Source organism: Dendrobates tinctorius, unplaced genomic scaffold (assembly GCF_039654945.1).
Source record: "Dendrobates tinctorius isolate UK_male_01 unplaced genomic scaffold, ASM3965494v1 ptg000136l, whole genome shotgun sequence".
Taxonomy (NCBI): Eukaryota; Metazoa; Chordata; class Amphibia; order Anura; family Dendrobatidae; genus Dendrobates; species Dendrobates tinctorius.
In genome coordinates this window covers 2,322,943-2,346,063 of record NW_027361804.1, presented here as the reverse complement: position 1 = coordinate 2,346,063, position 23,121 = coordinate 2,322,943, and the positions used below count along the sequence as shown (strand labels likewise).

General features: G+C 45.8%; 1 protein-coding gene across 2 annotated transcripts in view; it reads right to left on the bottom strand.

Moving 5' to 3' along the window:
- Positions 1–379: 379 nt before the first annotated feature.
- The window catches only part of LOC141048453 (serine protease FAM111A-like), a 68,826-nt gene continuing 46,084 nt past the window's right edge, over positions 380–23,121 (bottom strand). For both annotated transcript variants that reach the window (XM_073544009.1, XM_073544010.1), the window contains exons 7-8: positions 18,136–18,231; positions 380–8,754 (exon numbers count right to left, since the gene is read on the bottom strand). In XM_073544009.1, the coding sequence (XP_073400110.1) occupies positions 6,799–8,754; positions 18,136–18,231 (2,052 nt within the window). In that variant the 3' untranslated portion in view covers positions 380–6,798. The remainder of the gene's footprint in view (positions 8,755–18,135; positions 18,232–23,121) is intronic.

Genomic DNA, 23,121 nt, shown 5'->3' with positions numbered 1-23,121 from the left:
AGGAATGCTTCCAGCACCTTGTTGAATCTCTGCCACGAAGAATTGAGGCGGTTCTGAAGGCAAAAGGGGGTCCAACCTGTTACTAGCATGGTGTACCTAATAAAGTGGCCAGTGAGTGTATATTTCCAATAGTAATTCATATAAGCACACATTCTGAAGGCCCCTATGACTGCCATCTTGGTACTCCTGTGAAGCCCAGCCACACGATGGCCTTCATATGAGTGTGTGATGTACATTATTTATATAGCATTACTGTGATTTTGAAGTTTTGGGTATCACCAATCGAATGATCGCAGGTTCAAGCTCTCTAAAAGGATTAGAAAAAAGTTGTCAAAATAAATATTTTTTTTTTTTGTAATCAAATGTGGAGACAGACTCCTTTAAAAAAACAATAGCAGAATGGCTTTATTTCCCCATTTCATCCCAATTACATTTTTTTTTCCCATTTTCAGTACACTGAATGGTAAAATGAATGATGTCATTAAAACTACAACTTGTCCCGCAAAAACCAGTCCTCACACGGCGATGTCAACAGAAGAATAAAAAAGTTACGCCTCTGAAGTAGTGGAAGAAAAAACAGGATTTTTGGCTGCTTACCGTAAAATCTGTTTCTCGGAGCCTTCATTGGGGGACACAGGAACCATGGGTGTATGCTGCTGCCACTAGGAGGCTGACACTATGCAAATAAGAAAGTTAGCTCCTCCTCCGCAGTATTCACCCCACCGACTGGCGCTCAGTTACTCAGTAAGAAAGCAGTAGGAGAAGCAATAGAATATAGAGTAAACCAACAATTCAACTAGAACTATATTACATAGAACAAAGTACAGAAGTTGAAAACATGGGAGGGTGCTGTGTCCCCCAATGAAGGCTCCGAGAAACAGATTTTACGGTAAGCAACCAAAAATCCTGTTTTCTCTATCGCTTCATTGGGGGACATAGGAACCATGGGACGTCCCAAAGCAGTCCCTGGGGTGGGAAACAAAACTTCCATCAGGTCAGCGGACTCACCACCTGCAAGATACTTCTTCCTAGGCTGGCATCCGCCAAAGCGTAGGTGTGGACCTTGTAACATTTTAGAAAAGTGTGAACAGAGGACCAGGTTGCAGCTTTACAGAGCTGCATCGCAGAAGCCCTGTGGTGCACCGCCCAGGATGCGCCCACTGACCGAGTGGAGTGAGCCTTAATCCCAGAAGGGGGCACTCTGTTCTTTATCCGGTAAGCCCCTAAGATAGCCGATCTGATCTAGCGCGGAATAGTCACCTTAGAGGCCGACAAGCCTTTTCGAGCCCCATCTGGGATGACAAAAAGCGAGTCTGTCTTCCGGAACGCATTGGTTCTAGCCAAGTAGACCTTCGTCGCCCTGACCAGGTCTAGTCTGTTCAAGGAGCGTTCCCGAGGATGAACTGGAGCCGGGCAGAAAGAAGGTAGAACGATGTCTTCATTCAAGTGGAAAGCAGATACCACTTTGGGTAGGAAGGACGGTGGAGGCCGTAGAACATCTTTACCTTGGTGAATCACTAAAAAAGGAGGTTGACAAGAAAGAGCTGCCAACTCCGAGACACGTCGGATGGAAGTAATGGCCACTAGAAAGGCCACTTTCCAAGAGAGAAGAGATAGAGAAACCTCCTTGAGAGGCTCAAAAGGGGAACCTTGTAGAGCCTCTAGGACTAAATTGAGATCCCAGTGATCCACTGGAGCCCGATATGGAGGAACTGCATGGGCTGCCCCTTGTAAAAAGGTTTTTACCTGCGGCCGAGAGGATAGCGTCTTCTGGAAAAGAATTGAAAGCGCCGAAACTTGCCCCTTTAGAGAACTAAGGGCCAGACCCCCGTCCAAGCCTACCTGGAGGAATGCTAGAATAGAAGGAAGCGAGAAAGACATTGGTGAAACGCGATTGGACTCACACCAACGAAAATATGCCTTCCATGGTCTATAGTATATTTTGGAAGATGAAGGCTTCCTAGCCCGGATCATTGTGTGAATAACCCGATCTGAAAACCCTGACTTTTTCAGTACCGTGGTCTCAATAGCCACGCCGTCAAATTGAGCGACCGAGAATTGGGGTGGTAAATCGGACCCTGAGACAGCAGATCTGGTCTGTCTGGAAGTGTCCAAGGAGCGTCCTCAAGAAGGTTGACGATGTCCGCGAACCAAGACTTTCTGGGCAAATACGGCGCGATGAGGATGACTGGTACCCCTTCTGCCTTGATCTTCTTCAACAGCTTGGGAAGAAGAGGAAGAGGAGGGAACAGATAGGGGAGCGCGAACTGTGACCAAGGAATGGTCAGAGCATCGGCGCCCACCGCGAGGGGATCGCGGGCCCTGGATACAAACCGTGGAACTTTCTTGTTCGGGCGGGACGCCACCAGATCCACGCCCGGAGTACCCCAACGAAGGCAAATCTGATGGAAGACTTCCTGATGCAAGGACCATTCCCCTGCCGCGAGGCCTTTGCGGCTGAGAAAATCGGCGGCCTCGTTTTCCACACCCGGAATGTGTACGGTGGATATCGCTGGAACATTTCTGCCCAATTAAGTATCTTGATACTTCGGCCAGCGCCGAGGAACTCCAAGTCCCTCCCTGGTGGTTGATATATGCCACTGCTGTGGCATTGTCCGCCTGAATCCGGACTGGCAGACCTCTGAGCAGCTTGTCCCAATGAATCAGGGACAGGAAAATAGCCCGTACCTCTAGGATGTTGATCGGAAGAGACGCTTCCTGCCTCGACCAACGGCCCTGTACTGTGAGATGGCGAAACACTGCGCCCCAGCCCAGAAGACTGGCATCTGTCGTCACCACTTGCCAATGTACCGGAAGGAACGATCGGCCCTGGGCAATAAGAGGAGATGTTTGCCACCAATTGAGGGACAGCTTGACCCGAAATGAGAGTCGGATTGGATGATCCGGTGAGAAGACAGACTTGTTCCACTGTGACAGAATGGCCCGCTGAAGCGGTCTTGAGTGGAATTGGGCGAAGGGAATCGCCTCCGACGTTGCAACCATCCTCCCTAGAACTCTCATGGCTGATCGGAGGGAAATGATTCAGGGGCCCTGAAGCAAACGAACATCCCGCCGAAGAGTTACTCTCTTTTCGTCGGGAAGGAAGACCTTTGCCTGACGAGTGTCGAAAAGTATGCCTAGAAACACAAGGCGTTGTGTTGGAACTAGGCAGGACTTTTTTGTGTTGATTATCCACCCGAATCGAGCAAGTGTGTCGCAGACAATGGTCAGACTTTCGAGAGCCTGGGGCAAGGATGGAGCTTTGATGAGGATGTCGTCGAGGTACGGGAAGAGCACAAGACCTCTGATCCTCAAATTGGCCAACAATGCTGCCATGATCTTTGTAAAAACCCTGGGAGCAGTGGCGAGCCCGAACGGCAGGGCGACAAACTGAAAGTGATCCTGATGTATCGCGAAACGCAGGAACTTTTGATGACCCAGGAAGATTGGGACATGTAGATAGGCGTCTTGAATGTCTATGGAGCACAGGAATTCTTATGCCTCCATGGAAGCGATTACTGAACGAAGGGACTCCATCCTGAAATGTCGCAGACGGACCGTTTTGTTCAGTAGTTTTAAGTCCAGAATGGGCCAAACTGTGCCTCCTTTTTTCGGCACTACAAACAGGTTCGAATAGAAACCTGTGAATCGCTCTTTTTCTGGTACTGGAACAATCACTCCCGACTTGAGAAGAGAGGTGATGGCTGTAAAGAAACCCGGCACCAAGGCGGAGTCTTTCGGGGGTCGGGATTCGAAGAATCGATCCCGAGGACAAGAAACAAATTCTATTTTGTATCCTGAAGATACAACTTCTCTGACCCAAGCGTCTTCCACCGAGGCAAGAAGATGGCCGCCCACCTGGGAGCATGCTCCGGTGTTCTGATTCCAGTCATGCGGAGGAAGATCTTCCAGGTCTAGCTCTGGTAGATCTACCCTGGGAAGAATGAGATCGCCAGGAAGGAGTGGGCCTAAAAGAGACTCTCTTTCTATCTTGACGCGGTTGAGGCCTCTGCTGGTGGGAAGACGTATCTGCTGTTGTGAAGCAACGATAAGGCCGAAAGGGTCGATACTGACGTTTTGGAGGAGGCCGACGAGATTTTGACTGGGGAAGAAAGGAGCTTCTGCCCCCAGTGGCATCCTTAATGATTTCGTCCAGCCTATCGCCAAAAAGACGCGATCCCTGAAACAGTAAACTGGTGAGTGACTTTTTTGACAATAAGTCCGCTTGCCAAGCCTTAAGCCAAACTGTGCGCCTAATAGCCACCAAGTTGCTTGATGCCTGAGCTGCGCAGGATGCGGCATCCAAGGAGGCCGAGACCAAATAGTCATCTGCATGCGAAATTTGGTCGGCGAGATCTGCCAGCTGCTCTGGCTGGTCTCCGGTCAAAATGCCTTGGCGGAGGTCCATAGCCCATTTCGCTATGGCCTTAGAAGCCCAAGTAGAAGCGAAGGCTGGGCTTAGAACAGAAGACGCCGCTTCGAAGGCTGACTTAGCAAAAGATTCTATGACTCTGTCATTAGTGTCTCCTAGAGATGCTCCCCCAGAAATCGGAAGGACCGTGCTGTTAGATAGTCTTGAAACCGGAGGGTCCACGGCCGGTGAAGCTGACCAGTCTGCAATGAGTTCCGGCGTAAAAGGATTTAACACCACAAGGCGTTTTCCTCTTTGAAAACGCCTGGTCGGATTTTCTCTCTCTCTGGAAAGAATTTTCTGGAACTCCGAATGATGAGCGAAGACATTGGAAGGTGCCTAATATTAACAGGCTCGACCGGGGCATCCTGTGACCTGCTGGGTCCTGCAGAAGCCTGCAGTGGCAACTTATCCAGTACGGACACCAAGGTCTGGGACACCTTGGTGAGCTCCGCCACAGATTGAGACAGAGAGGAAACCCACCCTGGGATAGGGGCCTCACTTGGGACAACCGGGAGCTCCTGGGCGTTGGGTTCAGTGGGCTTGCTGCAGTCCTGACAGAGGGGAGAGGACTGACCTGATGGAAACTTGCGTTTGCACGAAGAACATGCAAAATGACTGACTACCACAGAAGAAGCAGAGCGAATTGGTTTAGAATTCGACATTATGAGCTAACCCACTAACAGTGCCAGACGGTTAGGGGACGGAGAGCTGAGGAGGGTGTCAGTCTGCAGCGCAGAGCTACTCACGGAACCTGTGTACACAGCACGCTGAAGCGAAGACGAGCAGCTGACAGGCTGAGTAAAAGCTGTGAGGTAAAAAGCGTGCTCCTGAAAGCTGTGGGCGGGAATCAGCTCACAAGAGAGGGGGCGGAGCTAACCGCTCTGTCAGGAGCATAAGAAAACTCCACTCACTCCTATAGGATGACTGGGAGGAGAGGGCGGGCCCCTGCGACATCTCTAGCCCTCAGTGAAGTGGTGGGCGGCGCCAGGCGTTCGGGACTGTTCCACAGAAGAAAAAAGCCCGCCTGAAAATGGGGGCGTGGCTTCGCCTCAGAACTAGGCCCGAACTGAAGATGGGGCCTAAATTAGAAACGGCGGCAGCCGGAGGGCGCGGAGGCCTAAAGAGAACCGCAGTTCCGCGGCGCTGAGAACGCTAAACACAGGTAATGCCGCCTAAGGAAGCTTGCCCGTTCCCCACCGCCCAGGGGGAATACTATCAAGGGAAGGAGAGAGGGGCCCAGCCTGCTGATACTTACCTCCTGCAGTCCTAACTTACCCCATATCCAGTTGCAGACCGTGTCTCCATCCACCGACAGGCTGTGGTAGGCGAGTGGGTGAGAGACAGAAGGTGAAAACGCATAAGTGTTCCTGGCCGGTAGACATATGAGGATACGGGGTGGCAGTACACGCCGTACTCATAGTCTCTTTGTGGGAATACAGATGTGATTATTCACTCTGTATCCCTCCGGAACCTGCAAAGAAACGACGAACACTGAGGTAGATAAGGGTCTAATGAAAGACCCGTGTCCACCTCCTACTGACACTAAGCTAAACTGAGTAATTGAGCGCCAGTCGGTGGGGTGTATACTGCGGAGGAGCTAACTTTCTTATTTGCATAGTGTCAGCCTCCTAGTGGCAGCAGCATACACCCATGGTTCCTGTGTCCCCCAATGAAGCGATAGAGAAAACAAAAATACAAAATGAAGAAAAAAAAATCACCTGATTCTTAAAGAGTTAAATAAACACAAGAATTCACATTTTTGGGGGTAAAATTCTTCCCAGTTAGGTCTGCGGTCTATTTATAATAATTTGGGGACGGGATGCTTTGGTGAAAATAATTATTTTGCATACTTATATTATGCAAGGTGCATGCAGCTTAATGAACACGGTGACTAGAACTCTAGGAAGGACATATTTTGCCCCAAAAAGCTGAGAAATGACTTAGAGGATGTTCCTATGTAGGCAAAACGCTGTTTTCTTCCGAGCAGGAAATCTGTTGAGTTTAGCAGTTCAAGTAGAGTGCATGTGATTTCATGAAAACTCCAGACACTTTGCATTTATGGAAGTGATGAACTGTGCATTTTTTGGTGCTTTTTTTCCACAAAGAAGTCTGAAAAACTCAGAATTTCTCTACTAAGGAATGCATAAAACAATGTTGCCTCAAAGACGCATAAAAAAGGGGGGAAATGCATCAAGAAATGGCAGCAAAAACGCAATAATCAGAGCAGATTGTTACTTTGTGTTTTGGAGCAAACACCAACATGGAAAAATGCAGCAGTTTTGCAAGTGGGAACAAAGCCTACAGAAGATCAAGTTAGCAGGTTATACAGTACATATTGGAAAGTCAGTTGAATGTATCCCCAAGCTACTTAGTACATGACTAATTCATGAGATTTCCATTGGTGAGTCAGGTATATCATCGACATCGACTCCAGGATCTGGCTCCATTTGGCTTTTACTTTCTTCCCCTGGCTCTATAGGCTGTGTGATGACTGGCTGCATGTTTTCTGGGTGCCCCTCAGGATCCGGCTCCAATTGGTTGTCGCTAACTTCCCCCAGTTCTACTGATTGTCTGACAACCAACTGCATCATTATCGGGTGACCCCCAGAATTCTGCTCCTCTTTCTTGACACTTTCTTCCCATAGCTTTTTAAGCTGTCTGATAACCGGCTGCATCTTTACCGGGTGGCCTCCAGGTTGCAGATACTTTGACAAATTTTCTTTTTTATTAACAAGTTTTCTGAAAGTGTCAGAAAGTTCTGGAATTTTAATGGCCCCGTGGATAATGATGTCCACGGCACTCCTTCCATACTCTATCACACTCTTCTTTTTTAGGTGTGTGTCAGCAGGATACCCCCCTGTGTGGACCGCTACAAGCTCTCCGTGATCATTCAACACTGGAGCGCCTGACGCTCCCCAATACAAGCAGGAATCGTAGGTCGTCAAGGTCTGGTCACACATACGTCTGAAGTTGTATTGTGTCAGTATGTGAATATAGGATCGGTCAGACAATAACGTGCCCAAAATCGATTCAGCACGCTGAGAAAAGGCGATCACTGAACATTTCGGATCGATTTGTTTGTGCTCGCCTCTGGGATGACCAATGATACAGACAGCACCCTCCTGTGGTGGAGGAGCTAAGTGTTCTAACAAGCCTGGAGGAGATGGGGATATCTCAATCCGCAGAATAGCGCAGTCAAGCTGCTCATTAAACCACAGAACCTTCTTGTATTTGCCATAGTATGGATTCGGATTTTCTTTACTTTCATAATTGAATATAACTTGAACATTTTTAGCGGTTCGTGACTTAATGAGCAATTTCACCACATGGTAACAGGTGAGACCCAGGGTCTCAGTAAGAAGGAAGAGGGTGCCTGATTTACTTCCACCATCAGTGTCATATGTGAGTAACGCGACATTGTCTAGATGCTGATACAGTAGTCGGAAGGTTGTCGCTGACATTGGATCCTTGTACAGAACATCTTTTGTGTAATCATTTAGAAGTCGAGACTGTAGCTCTTGCTGCCCAACGGTTGAAACAAGTTTTTGAAAATCATTTGAAAATTTGAAGCTGAGACGTGAAGAGACAAATTGGTCAGTGGGGTCCACACACGGCTCAGATCGAGGGGCTGATGTGCCAGGTAAGGGAGATGTGCGGCCCTCCTCCTTATTTTGTACATTTTTCTTTGCCAAAGTTTTGTTGGGTGATTTCTTATTAGGCTCACTAAATGTATCTCGTCTGAGCATGACAATGGTGTATATGTCAGATGTAAGAAGCTCAGATAATAATACATCACTGCTATGTCTGCCACATTCTGAATCTTCAAGGCTGAACTGACCATTTATTGTAAACCTTTTATCATTTTGAAGAGCCTGATTGATTGTCTGATCCCGGAAGCCAAAAACAGCCATGGGATTGTGGTTACAGTAGTACTGTTTCTTCCGGATGATTTTCACAGGTTGGCCCCCATTTGTCTTCCCATGCTGTTTCACTTTAAAAAATAAACCATTATGAAACGTGGGGTATTTAGAAGTTTCCGGGCCTACAATCTCATCAGTACCTGTTATTTTCTTGAAGCTTAACTCCAGTAGCTCATCTTTTTCTATGGCTCCACATGGCACCCAAGGGTTGACAATTGCGTTAAGTTTCTGGGCTAGGATAAAGAGGTAACCGAACTTTTTGGTTTGTGAACGCTTTGCTTTAAGAAGAGTTTTTTTTCCAAAGTCAATTATAGGTGTGTTAAAACCTGTAATGTCGTGCTCTTTGCCTTTGTTTTTCCATTTGTAGGACACACAGATTGCCCCCTTCTCTTCTGTTGTCGTAGGTTCAGTTCTCACTTTCTGCAACAAAACAAATGGAATATATAATCACGATTCAAATGTCTATTATTGTCATCAGGCTGTGATTGTCTGCAGCAGTGAGGGACAGCGCGTCAGAGAAACATCCGATGAAGCAGTGTTTAAGCCACGTCACTGCTGCAGTAATATATATATTATTAAGCCATTTATTCCATGGAGCTTTACATGTGAGGAGGGGTATACATAATAAAAACATGTACAGTAATCTTAAACAGTTTGGGCCGATATATGTTACAGCCATCGCCTTTCAGGGCTTATCTACAGGATTCTATAATGCTGTAGATAAGCCATTGATCCGACCTGCAAGAGAAGAAAAATAACTTTTATTATATCCACCTGCGCGGCGGTCCGGTCCGAGGGGTGTCGCTCTTCCTGGTCCAGCACCTCCCATCTTCTTACGATCCCTCCTGCTTGCTTCGTGTGCATGACGTGTCTTTGCGTCATCCACACTGGCTCACTAGCATCGTGCTCCTGCGCAGGAGTACTTATTTGGCAGAGCAAAATACAGCAGTGCACAGGAGCTGGGCCTCTCTGACCTTTCCCGGCGCCTGCACACTGTAGTACTTTGCTCTGCTCTCAACAGGGCAGATAAGTACACCTGCGCAGGAGTGCGATGCCGGGGAGCCAGTGTGGATGACGCAGGGATGCGTCATCCATATGAAGCAAGCAGGAGGATGGCAATCATAAGATGGGAGGTGCCGGACTAAGAAGTATGACACCCCTCAACCGGACGGCCCCGCAGGTGAGTATAATAAAAGTTATTTTTCTTCTCTTCCGGGTTGGAGGCTTATCTACAGCATTATAGAATGCTGTAGACAAGCCCTGAAAGGTGAGGGCCGTAACTTCTATAGGTCAAAACTGGTGACAGGTTCTCTTTAAACAATACAAGTCACGACTGTTCCAGGAGGAGAGAGGACCCTGCCAGTGAGGGCTCACAGTATACAAGGGATGTGAGAGGATACAGTAGATGGTCGTGGTCGTGAAACAGTTTGGTGGTTACTGCAGGCTGTAGGCATGTCGGAAGAGGTAGGTTTTCAGGTTCCTTTTCCTTTTGAAGGTTTCCATAGTAGATATCTGATATGTTGGGGTAGAGCGTTCTAGTGTACGGGGGATGTATGCGATTGTAAGAAGAGGACATGAGCAGAGTAGAGAAGGAGATCTTGTGAGGATGGGAGGTTACATGCAGGTAAGTACTGGGAGACGAGGTCGCAGATGTATGGAGGACACAGGTAGTGGATGGCTATGTATGCCATGGTTAGGGTTTTGATTTGGAGTCTCTGGGTAATGGGGAGCCAGTGAAGGGATTGGCAAAGGCCGGGGAATAGTGGGGGGGGATAAGTGGCTTAGTCGGACAGCAGAGTTTAGGATAGATTGGATGGGTGCGAGAGTGTTAGAGGGGAATCCACAGAGCAGGATGTTACAGTAGTCAAGGCGGGAGATGATGAGGGCATGGACTAGGGTTTTTGCAGATTCTTGGGTGAGGAATGTACGGATCCGTGAAATATTTTTGAGTCGGAGTCGGCAGGAAGTGGAAAGGGCTTGGATATGTAGTTTGAAGGAGAGATCAGGGTCAAGGATTACCCCAAGGCAGCGAGCTTGAGGGACTGGATAGAACGGGCATCCATTGACTATGATGGATGGGTCTGTTGGGGGAATTGTGTAAGATGATGGAAAGATGCTGAATTCTGTTTTATCCATGTTAAGTTTTAGAAATCTAGCAGAGAAGAAGGATGAAATAGCGGACAGACATTGTGGGTTTCTGGTTGGTAGGGAGGTGATATCCGGCCTAGAGATGTAGATCTGTGTGTTGTCAGCATAGACCTGATACTGAAAGCCATGTGATTCTATGAGCTGTCTGAGGCCGAAGGTGTAAATGGAGAAGAGCAGGTGCCCAAGGGCTGAACCTTGCATGACATCGACAGATAGGGGGCGCGGTGAGGTGGTGTGCGAGTAGGAGACGCTGAATGTCCGGTCTGTTAGGTATGACGCAATCCAAGATAGGGCCAAGTCTGTGATGCCAAGAGATGAGATATACAGTATTATATACATGCATGTATGTATATAGAGTATATCTGCACTGTTAAACACAGAAATTGCTAAATTGCAACACCAAGAAGGAAAAGCTGTATATTGTTATGGAAATCATAGGATTAATGAACATGTTAATGATATGCAAAGTGCATTTCTTGGGTCTGAAGTCTGTGCCTCGTGCACAAATCCCGACACTTCCAGCCTCGGCTTCTATCACTGAAGGCTATTAATGCCGCACTGAATGCACTTGGTCAAATCATCAGGATCCATTGTCGGCAGCTCCAGTGTAATAATGACCAATGTCGTTAATGATGTGATCGATGGGAGACAAGTCCGAAGATGCTGCAACCATGGGAGCAGGCTTAGGCCATGCGAAGTGCTGACAGTAGCATGAGGAACATGAAGCCTGGTGTTAATGTGTTGGGACGGCTCCTGGGACATTCTGAAAAAATGGCTGCACCACTGGTTCCATGACCAAATTAATGTAACAATGAAGCTTTAGTGGACCTGGAATGAAGACTAGAGGGGTTCAGCTACAGTAAATCATCCCACCTCGTACCATAATCCCAGGAGGTGGAATGGTGTCATGTTCCCTCGTAAAGCCCCTTCATGGCGTTGCCCATGTTGTCTCCAGACCAATCTCTGGCTTTCACTGGATCCAAGACAAAAGCGGGACTCATCACTGAAAAGGACAGACCTCCTGTCACGACACAGATGTCGTGTGACCTGGGACCAAGGGCTCCTTCCCTGTGCCTAACACTAGGGGGCGCCCTAGCTTGCCCTACTCCTCGGGATACATCTGAAGGTGAAGATGCCAGGGACTCCACCCTTGCCTTATCTTCTGAGTTAGCCCTCTATCGGTTCTCTTCCCCCACCCAGGGAACAGGAGCGCTACTTTGAATGTAGTACACCAATCCGACAAACAAGGCAACACAAACAAGGGTTAACAGAAAACTACAGACATACAAAATATTCACTAACATATAACAGAAGAAAGCACCGGATCGAGGAGATAGGGGAATAAACCAAAACAGAGAAGGATAAGGAATTACCACACACACAAACTAAGCAACAGTCACACATTACTCCTCTAACTCTCCTTTACTCCTCCAACTCTTCTTCTCATGAGAACTCCTCTCCTTCTGTTAGCCATGCAGTATATGCTAGCTCTGACAAGGATTTGTAATAGAGCACAGATTATAAAGGGGAAAGAAGTGGCTAACCAAGCTCAGTTGTGAACATAGGGATTTCCAACCTGGCCGATTAACCCCTGTTCTGCCAGAAGAAATAAACACATTTAAAATGAAGAAGTGCTTCTCAGCGCCGGAGTAGGAGCAATCAGACGCTGCGGTCTTATGGCTCCACACTGTCGCGGTAACCATGTGACACCTCCATTCCATCTCCTTTCTCCATCTGGAGACCACATGACCTTTGCTTGGCAGAACCTTCTTCAGACATTAACTATTAGTAACCTCAGTGATAGCAAACAAAGCTGTAGGTGCTGGGATTTCTGCACGTAGCTCAGGCTCAACACTGAAGACATTTTGAAAATGTTGTTTCCATTATTTCATAGTTTGCAGATCAGTGATGCGTCTAGCCAAATGTGATTTCATTCTTGGTATTGCAATTTTAATGCTGAGGCGTGTGTGCACATATTATATAAATATTTATATATGAATAAAAAATAATATGTATAATCATTAACAAATAAGTTGCACTCTGTAACGCTAAAGCATGCAAACATGAAATATATGAAATTGGAATAGCATTACTGCTGTAGAAAATAGGAAAAAACGAAGATACTTGGAGCATAAATTGGCCAATTCATGTATACCCATCAGTATCAGTCAGAGCAAGGCGATCTTTTTTAGGAACCTATCTAATGTGAATCCTATACTGGGTTGATAGCCTACATTTATATTGATATGATCCTACATGAAGTGGCAAATTTATATGCTAACAATTTTCATTTTTTCCTATTTTCTAGAGCAGTAATGCTATTCTAATTTCATATATGTCATGATTGCATGCTATAGCACTACAGAGTGGAACTTTATTTGTTAGTTATATATGGAGGTGGCTACTCTTAGAGAGCACTTGTTCACACCTGTTATTTGTTTGGAAGTGACAGGCAGTCTTTGATACTTGCATACATAGACTTATAGCGGTTTTAATAACAGAAGGATCCTACCTACCCATATAAATGTAGGCTATCAACCCAGGAGAGGATTCACATTAGAATAGGTTCATAACAAAAAAGACTGCCTTGTAATTGTCTGCTGGGCATACATGAATTGACCAATTTATGCACCATCTTTTTTTCTTCTTATTTTCTAGAGTAGGGGTGCATTTATGTACATGTAATCGAAGTACATTTGATCAAAGTACTGGCAGTTATACCATGGGACAATCTGACACTCATCTCTATTCTCTTCATACAGGTATTTAACTCATTCAATCTCCTGCACTGAATCCTGCATGTGTCAGCCATAGCTATTCATCTTAGCAAGCATATGAAATGGTATATGGTTATTTCAACTTACTCTGCTTGTCCCCTTATGCTGTGAGGTCAAGTAACTTTTTCAAAGTGGTTTATGATCCATGTAGGCCTGGACACTTGTTTATCTGTTCACTACATTTATTGTGTCCTGCTGTCTCAACTTAGTTTGATTGCTAATGAGAAAAAAAAAATGTGGATCACTTTGCCACCTGGCTTCCACATTTTCTCTCCTGTGACATTCCCACCATCATCATGGGTGATTTCAACATCCCCATTGCTCTTCCCCTCTCACCATCTGCTTCTCACCTTTTATCTCTAACCTCCTCTTTCGGCCTTTTGCAGCTCACTAACTCTTCTACACATGAAGATGGAAACTCCCTCGACTTGGTCTTCTCCCGGCTCTGCTCAGTGGATGATTTTACAAACTCTCCTCTCCCACTCTCTGACCACAACCTTCTTTCTTTCTCTATCAAGAACTGCCATCCCGCTCAGGTCACCCACACTTTCCAAACTTATAGAAACATACAGGACATTAACACCCAGAAACTTATGAAGAACTTGCAGTCATCACTGGCCCCTATCTCCTCCCTCTCATGTCCTGACTCTGCACTGAAGCATTACAATGAAACACTGCAAAGTGCCGTGGATGAAGCTGCACCTCCTATACATAGAACAACTCGGCACAGACGGCGACAACAGTGGCACACACTGCAAACACGCCAATTGTCTGTGGAGAAAACAATCTACCCGAAGATTTCATCCATTATAAGTTTATGCTTCGAACATACAACACTGCATTTCACCTCTCTAAACAAACCTATTTCAACACCCTCATCACTTCACTGTCCAATAACCCTAAACGTCTCTGACACTTTTCATTCACTATTCAACCCAAGAGTGCAGGCCCCAACCACGGATCTCCGCGCTGACTATCTGGCCAATTATTTTAAAGAAAAAATTAACCATATCCGACAGGAAATTATCTTCCAATCTCCTCATACCATGCACTGTCCTCCCTCCCCCACTGCATCTAGCTCACTCTCTGATTTTGAACCAGTCACAGAAGAAGTAATCATCTTCTTGCCCTACCACTTCCACCAGTGACCCCATTCTGTCACATCTCCTCCAGTCTCTTTCCCCTGCTGTCTCCACTCACCTAACATAAATATTCAACCTCTCTCTCTCTTCCGGTATCTTTCCCTCCTCATTTAAGCATGCCATCATACATCCACTACTTAAAAAGACATCCCTCGACCTAAACTGTGCCGCTAACTATAGACCTGTCTCTAATCTTCCCTTCATCTCTAAACTCCTGGAACGCCTGGTCCACTCCCGTCTTATCCGCTATCTCTCAGATAACTCTCTTCTCGACCCTCTACAATCCGGTTTCCGCTCTTTACACTCTACTGAAACTCCCCTCACTAAGTCTCTATTGATCTACTAACAGCTAAATCTAATGGTCATTACTCCATGCTAATTCTCTTGGATCTCTCTGCAGCATTCGACACTGTAGATCATTAGCTCCTCCTCACTATGCTCCGTTCCATTGGCCTCAAGGACACCGTTCTTTCCTGGTCCTCCTATCTCTCTGACCGCTCCTTTACTGTATCTTTTGCCGGTTCCTCCTCCTCTCACCTTCCCCTTACTGTTGGGGTCCCCCAAGGATCGGTTCTAGGCCCCCTCCTCTTCTCCTTGTACACTGCCCCTATTGGTCAAACAATCAGTAGATTTGGCTTCCAGTACCATCTCTATGCTGACGACACCCAATTATACGCTTTTCTCCTGAAATCAAGCCTGCCTTTCTAGAAAACACCGGCGATTGTCTAAACGCTGTGTCTAACATCATGTCCTCACTATATCTGAAACTGAACCTGTCAAAGACTGAACTCCTCATGTTTCCTCCCTCTACTAACCTACTTATGCCCGACATTGCCATTTCCATATGTGGTTCCACCATTACTCCCCAGCAACATACCCGCTGTCTTGGGGTCATACTTGATTCCAAGCTTTCATTCACCCCCCACATCTGATCACTAGGTCGTTCTTGTTATCTGCACCTCAAAAACATTTCTAGAATTCGACCTTTTCTTACTTTCAACTCTGAAAAAACTCTTATTGTCTCTTATTCATTCTTGTCTTGACTATTCTAACTCTCTACTAATCGGTCTTCCTCTTACCAAACTCTCCCCTCTCCAATCTGTCTTGTATGCTGCAGCTAGGATCATATTCCTCACCAATCGTTACACCGACGCCTCTACCTTGTGCCAGTCCTTACACTGGTTACCCATCCACTCCAGAATCCAGTACAAACTTAAACTTATTACCCTCACCCACAAAGCACTCCCATGGCTCAGCACCACCCTACATCTCCTCCCTCGTCTCAGTCTACCACCCTACCCGTACCCTCCGTTCTGCTAATGACTTGAGGTTAACATCCTCAAAAATCAGAACCTCCCACTCCCGTCTCCAAGACTTTTCAAGTGATGCACCAATTCTTTGGAATGCACTACCCAGGTTAGTACGATTAATCCCCAATCCCCACAGTTTTAAGCGTGCTCTAAAAACGCATTTGTTCAGACTGGCCTACCGCCTCAACGCATTAACTTAAATATCCCTGTGTGACCCATTCGAAATTTTTACCATAACCAGGCTCCTCGCATCATGTTCTCACATGCTTTATGCATTTAATAGCCCTCTGTGTCTGTATTGTTACATACTTAGGTTGATAACCGGTTCATGCAGCATTACATGAACACCTGATTCTTAAGGTACTGTCACACTTAGCGATGCACCAGCGATCCCGACCAGCGATGTGACGCGATCAGGATCGCTGGTGCATCGCTAAGTGGTCGCTAGTGAGCTGCCACACAGGCAGATCTCACCATCGACATAGCAGCGGTAGGCGGACGCTACTTACCTGTCAGACGAGGCGATCCTGACGTCCTCCCGCCCGCGTCCACGCGTCGCTCGTCGGGGCCACAGGAAGCCCAACAGGAAGCTGACGACGAGAAACGGTCCAGGATGTTCTCGCGCGATCAGCGATAATCAGCGGGGGAGCGGTCGGAGGTAAATATCAGACATAGCGATATCGCTAGCAATATCGCTATAACGTCACAAAAACCAGTGATATCGCTTAGTGTGACAGGCCCTTTACACTATGGTGATTGTTACCATCCACCTTTCGTGTCTCCCCTTTTTCCTCATAGATTGTAAACTTGCGAGCAGGACCCTCATTCCTCTTAGTATCTGGTGATCTATGTGATTACTGTTATGCTGTAATGTCTATTGTCTGTACAAGTCCCTTCTATAATGTAAAGTGCTGCGGAATATGTTTGGCACTATAGAAATAAAATTATTATTATTAAATAAAGGAGATAAACCAGGATCCACCATTCACAATAGGTGATGTCACAGCTCACCTCCTCCTCCTGTACAAAGACTGATAACACCTCTATATACTTTACAGCTGATAACACAGGATCCACCATTCAAAATAGGAGATGTCACAACTCATCTCTTCCTCTTCCTGTACAATGACTGATAACACCTCTATATACAACTGATAACACAGGATCCACCATTCACAATAGGTGATGTCACAGCTCACCTCCTCCTCCTGTACAATGACTGATAACACCTCTATATACAGTAGATAACACAAGATCCACCATTCACAATAGATGATGTCACAGCTCACCTTCTTCCCTCCCATCACAATGACTTTTGCACACACTCATTAGATTCTTCAATATAAAAACTAGGGTCAAACTCATTTTAAAATTTCGTGAAACAACAGAAAGTAGGAGTCTAAAGAAGCCACAATGGGCAATGTGATGTATATTTGTATAGTGCTGACACATTCCACAGCACTTTATAATTCAGAGGCAATTTGTACAAACAAGATAAGACATTACAGACTAAAGGCCCCTTTACATTTAGCGATGCACCAGCGATCCCGACCATGATATGACCCAGTCAGGATCGCTGGTGCATCGCCAAATGGTCGCTAGTGAGCTGCCAAACAGGCAGATCTCACAAGCGACGCAGCAGCGGTCGTTACTCACCTTTCAGACGCGGCGCCCATGACGTCCTCCGTCCGCGCGTCGCTTGTCGGCGCCAGCAGGAAGCGCCCGACGAGAAATGGACCTGCAAGATCTCGCGCGATCAGCGACAGACAGCGGGGGAGCCGGTCGGAGGTAAGTATCACACATAGCGATATCGCTAGCAATATCGTTGCTGCGTCACAAAATCGGTGACGCTTTCGCGATATCGCTATGTGTAAAGCCCCCTTAACACATAATTCACCTAGAGGGGTGAAGACCCTAATCACAAGCTTGTAATATGAAGGAAAAACATTGCCAAAATTAACAGGGAAATTCATTTAGGTTTCCCATACCACCCTTGACCAGCTGCTCCCAGTACTGCTGTAGCTAACTGACATGTATCTGCTGATATACAGACACGTACAATCATCTGCAGAAGCACTGGGAGCAGACCACTTTATAGTGTATTTTATCTGAAATGTCAGAGCTTTTCAAAGAAAAATATACTGGACTACAATTGTTTAAAAACACACATGAGCCATGCACAAAAAATGAACAAGTCGGTAGGACAGTGTTCACACCACCCAAAAGACTGTGATTTGGACCGCAATTGTGTCTGTCTCTGATGTGTGTATCTTCCGTGAAGGAGTACAGCAGCACTAACTTTTACTTTTGCCCTATAGACATACACGTAATTTTGCTCTGCCGATGACTGGCTGGGATCTTTTTCAGTCCAGTTAGTTTGGAGATCTGGTGTGCTCTGGTTACTATACAATATAACGGCTCTACCTTTTCCGTTGATTCATGTTTATTCACAGTCTCTTCCACTATGCCAGGACTAGGATGGCCTTGTTCCGTACTTTTCCTCAAGTTTGATGGATGACCCTAACATAAAAATAATAATAACAAATTTACAATATTGTAGGTATAGAATTAGGAAATCCTGTGTTTTTAAGGCTTTATTGTAATATTTTAAGCACAGAAACAATTCCTGATGTTTTCCTAGACTTGCGCTATGTAATAACACCATAGGCCATGTGCACCAAGCGTCCTTTAGAGAATGTCGCAGTTGCCGAGGTTTCCCTGTGGTCATTTTATTGAAGTGGCTTCACCAGAGGGTTTGCCATACTTCTTGCTGCATATTTCCCTTTGTGCTGTGAACAACAGAAGTCGTCCCAAGAATGAACATGTCACTTCTTTCAACCGCTTCAATGTTATGATTCTGAACAAAGAAGTGATATAAGACGGACATTTGCACAGTCGTTTTCACATACTGAATATAGATAGCTAAAGTGCACTACAGTATATATCATAAATAATAACTAGATAGGGGTACTTCATCATGTAGAGAAAGGACAATGTATATACATAAGAGAAAAAAGCACTGCATAGTGATGCGCACAGCTGAAGTTAACAAAACATAAAGATCAATTTTATTGGGAAATTTGGACATCTAAAAACTTTTAAGAAGACACATGCAATACACACCAAAACCAAAATCCTCTGATTGAAATATATAGATTACAAGCAACAGAAATAGTAAAAATAGGTATCGATATTACAGTCACAACTGTAATATCCCCCACAACAGATCACCGGTGGACGAGTTCACAATAAACGTGACCCAATGTATATCATGATAACAGTATACCTTACTTACAACAACATTATGATAGAAAAGGGTGTTGCACCTGGATGAATATTAACAGCACCTAGATACTGTCATTCCATATGATGTAGAGAGCCGCATGATCATAACAACTCTACTCTGTATGATAAAGAGCAGAATGTAGCACATAGACTGGACGTCCAGTACTCCGATATCCCTAGCTGCATGAGAAGATGGTAGTGATAATCACTTGATTCCCTATGAGTATATAAAATATGGTAGCATTGTTATACATTAAGTTAAAAACATGCTACAGTGGGGAAAAAAAGTATTTAGTCAGTCAGCAATAGTGCAAGTTCCACCACTTAAAAAGATGAGAGGCGTCTGTAATTTACATCATAGGTAGACCTCAACTATGGGAGACAAACTGAGAAGAAAAAATCCAGAAAATCACATTGTCTGTTTTTTTTTCATTTTATTTGCATATTATGGTGGAAAATAAGTATTTGGTCAGAAACAAAATTTCATCTCAATACTTTGTGATATATCCTTTGTTGGCAATGACAGAGGTCAAACGTTTTCTGTAAGTCTTCACAAGGTTGCCACACACTGTTGTTGGTATGTTGGCCCATTCCTCCATGCAGATCTCCTCTAGAGCAGTGATGTTTTTGGCTTTTCGCTTGGCAACACAGACTTTCAACTCCCTCCAAAGGTTTTCTATAGGGTTGAGATCTGGAGACTGGCTAGGCCACTCCAGGACCTTGAAATGCTTCTTACGAAGCCACTCCTTCGTTGCCCTGGCGGTGTGCTTTGGATCATTGTCATGTTGAAAGACCCAGCCACGTTTCATCTTCAATGCCCTTGCTGATGGAAGGAGGTTTGCACTCAAAATCTCACGATACATGGCCCCATTCATTCTTTCATGTACCCGGATCAGTCGTCCTGGCCCCTTTGCAGAGAAACAGCCCCAAAGCATGATGTTTCCACCACCATGCTTTACAGTAGGTATGGTGTTTGATGGATGCAACTCAGTATTCTTTTTCCTCCAAACACGACAAGTTGTGTTTCTACCAAACAGTTCCAGTTTGGTTTCATCAGACCATAGGACATTCTCCCAAAACTCCTCTGGATCATCCAAATGCTCTCTAGCAAACTTCAGACGGGCCCGGACATGTACAGGCTTAAGCAGTGGGACACGTCTGGCACTGCAGGATCTGAGTCCATGGTGGAGTAGTGTGTTACTTATGGTAGGCCTTGTTACATTGGTCCCAGCTCTCTGCAGTTCATTCACTAGGTCCCCCCGCGTGGTTCTGGGATTTTTGCTCACCGTTCTTGTGATCATTCTGACCCCACGGGGTGGGATTTTGCGTGGAGCACCAGATCGAGGGAGATTATCAGTGGTCTTGTATGTCTTCCATTTTCTAATTATTGCTCCCACAGTTGATTTCTTCACTCCAAGCTGGTTGGCTATTGCAGATTCAGTCTTCCCAGCCTGGTGCAGGGCTACAATTTTGTTTCTGGTGTCCTTTGACAGCTCTTTGGTCTTCACCATAGTGGAGTTTGGAGTCAGACTGTTTGAGGGTGTGCACAGGTGTCTTTTTATACTGATAACAAGTTTAAACAGGTGCCATTACTACAGGTAATGAGTGTAGGAAAGAGGAGACTCTTAAAGAAGAAGTTACAGGTCTGTGAGAGCCAGAAATCTTGATTGCTTGTTTCTGACCAAATACTTATTTTCCACCATAATATGCAAATAAAATGAAAAAAAAACAGACAATGTGATTTTCTGGATTTTTTTTCTCAGTTTGTCTCCCATAGTTGAGGTCTACCTATGATGTAAATTACAGACGCCTCTCATCTTTTTAAGTGGTGGAACTTGCACTATTGCTGACTGACTAAATACTTTTTTTCCCCACTGTATATTCGAAAGGTGAGTCCCATGATAGGGTATGGAGCCTCAGGAAACCTGTGCAAAAAGATGGAATATTACCTACTGGCACCTACGATGACAAGAACCTCAGAAGCAGGAATGAGCTAAGCAAGATAATAGCAGTAGGGTGAGATATGGATGAACCCACATGTATCACTGTGACACGCACAGCTTAGTTAGGGGAAATGCAGTCCATGTGACCCACACAACTTAAAGGTAACCTGTCATGTCCTTTTAGCGTGTAAACTGTCCCCAGTGCGTTGTTCGTGATGCAAGGTGCATCACTAAGGCTGGTTTCACATTAGAGTTTTTTTGCGCAGCGCATCGTGCGCGTCCATGCGCATGCGTACCTATGTTTAAGATGGCATGCGCATGGTCTTGCGTTTGCACTTGTTCGTCTGCCTTTTCGTGCCATTCGTATTTTCGTCGTGTGCGCCTAGGCGCGCAAGACGCAACCTGTTGCATTTTTGGGTCTGTTGAAAGGCGTCAAAAAAACGCTTGCGCACTGAATGCGATAAAATAACGCATTACAGTCTATGGGAGCGCAGGCGTGCGCATGGACATGCGATTGTTTGCGTTTTCGTGTGCATGCGGTTTTGGCGTAAATATGTGTAGACACTGGTTTTAACACCTAGAGAATGAATGCGCATAAAAAATGCAAATGATGCGCTTTTTGCATGCGTTTGTATTGCGCACGATGCGCTGCACAAAAAAAACGCTAATGTGAAATTAGCCTAACATGTTTTTTCAATAAAAACAGCGGTCTAATAATGTGCCAAAAAGTACTTTATATAGTTATCGGTACCTGCTCATTTAGTCATAGGGGTGTGCTTCATTTCATTCAGTCATGGCTGTCGCCACCCACGCAATTGCAATGATGTTCCCGGGGTTGTGCGGATGTCACTGAAATCCACCTTGAAAATTCCTGCGCTTGCGCAGTGTATCGTAGAGCCTGCGCAGTGTGGATAGGGGAGCTGCATATGCACCGTGACGAGTGGCTGTGTGCGCACTGAAGCTGTGTGTAGTACCCAGCTTCACTGACTGTGCGGCCGGAGCCGCTCGTTACGGCGCATGCATGACTCCCCGATCGATACTGCGCAAGGGCGGCTTTACAATACACTGCGCAAGCAAGGGATTTTTCAAAGAGGATTTGTTGTGTCCATAATATTGCCGCTGGAAACTTTAAGATTGTAAATTGGCCATACTTACAGAAATATCTGTTATAATAACTAGCGAGTCTGTGTTATATTTGGACCACTGGCTATCACAATGTCTGATTTTATGATCGGCCATTCTGAAGCATACATTTCTGCCTGATCACATTATTGATCTATGCAGACATGCCATGGGATTGGGGATCCTTTAGGCAGATCAATGCCATCTATGATACTTTTACTGACCACTGTGACAAAGTCACTGCCAAGGTGCTGGAAGGGAGATATGTTTCGCTGAGGTTAATGGCTTCAGTAATATAAAACCCAAATGTTTTCCTCCAGGACATTAAGTGTTGCGAGGAGTTAACTAGCCAATTTGTTTAAGGACTGGGTTTTTGTGGACATCCATAGAGTCCACCTTACGTCCACCCTAGGTTGTGGTCTGGGGCTTAATGCAACACGGTTCCTGGAGGCGGTACCACTGAGGAACTCCTCAGCCAGGAGTATAGCCCTGCTCATGTCCAAGGTAATGAGAGAGTTAAGTAAAGTCTTGCAGATTACCCAATTCAGGACATCTATGTACTATCCACAGACGGACAGCCTCGTAGAAAGGTCCAACAAGACCTTGAAGTCTATGCTTAAGAAAGTTGTGAAGGATGGTCAGGTCTGGGATTGCCTATTACCATACCTACTGTTCTCAATTACAGAAGTCCTACAGGTCTCTACGGGGTTCTCGCCGTTCGAGCTGTTATACGGATGGCACCCTCGGGGACTTCTGGACATTGCAGAGGAGACCTTGGAAGCGGAGGTAACACCCCACTGAAGCAACATCAAACATGTGGCCCAGATGCAGGACAGAATCGCGAAGGTGATGCCGATTGTGAGGGAGAGCCTCATTCAAGCTCAAGAGTCCCAGGCAAGGGTCTACAATCAGTCGGTGAGACTGAGACAGTTTAGCCCTGGAGACCAGGTGTTGGTGTTGATCCCCACGGTGGAAAGTAAGTTCCTGGCCAAGTGGTAAGGGCCAGACAAACTGGTTGAAAAACTGAGTGATGTCAACTACAAGGTCCACCAGCCAGGGA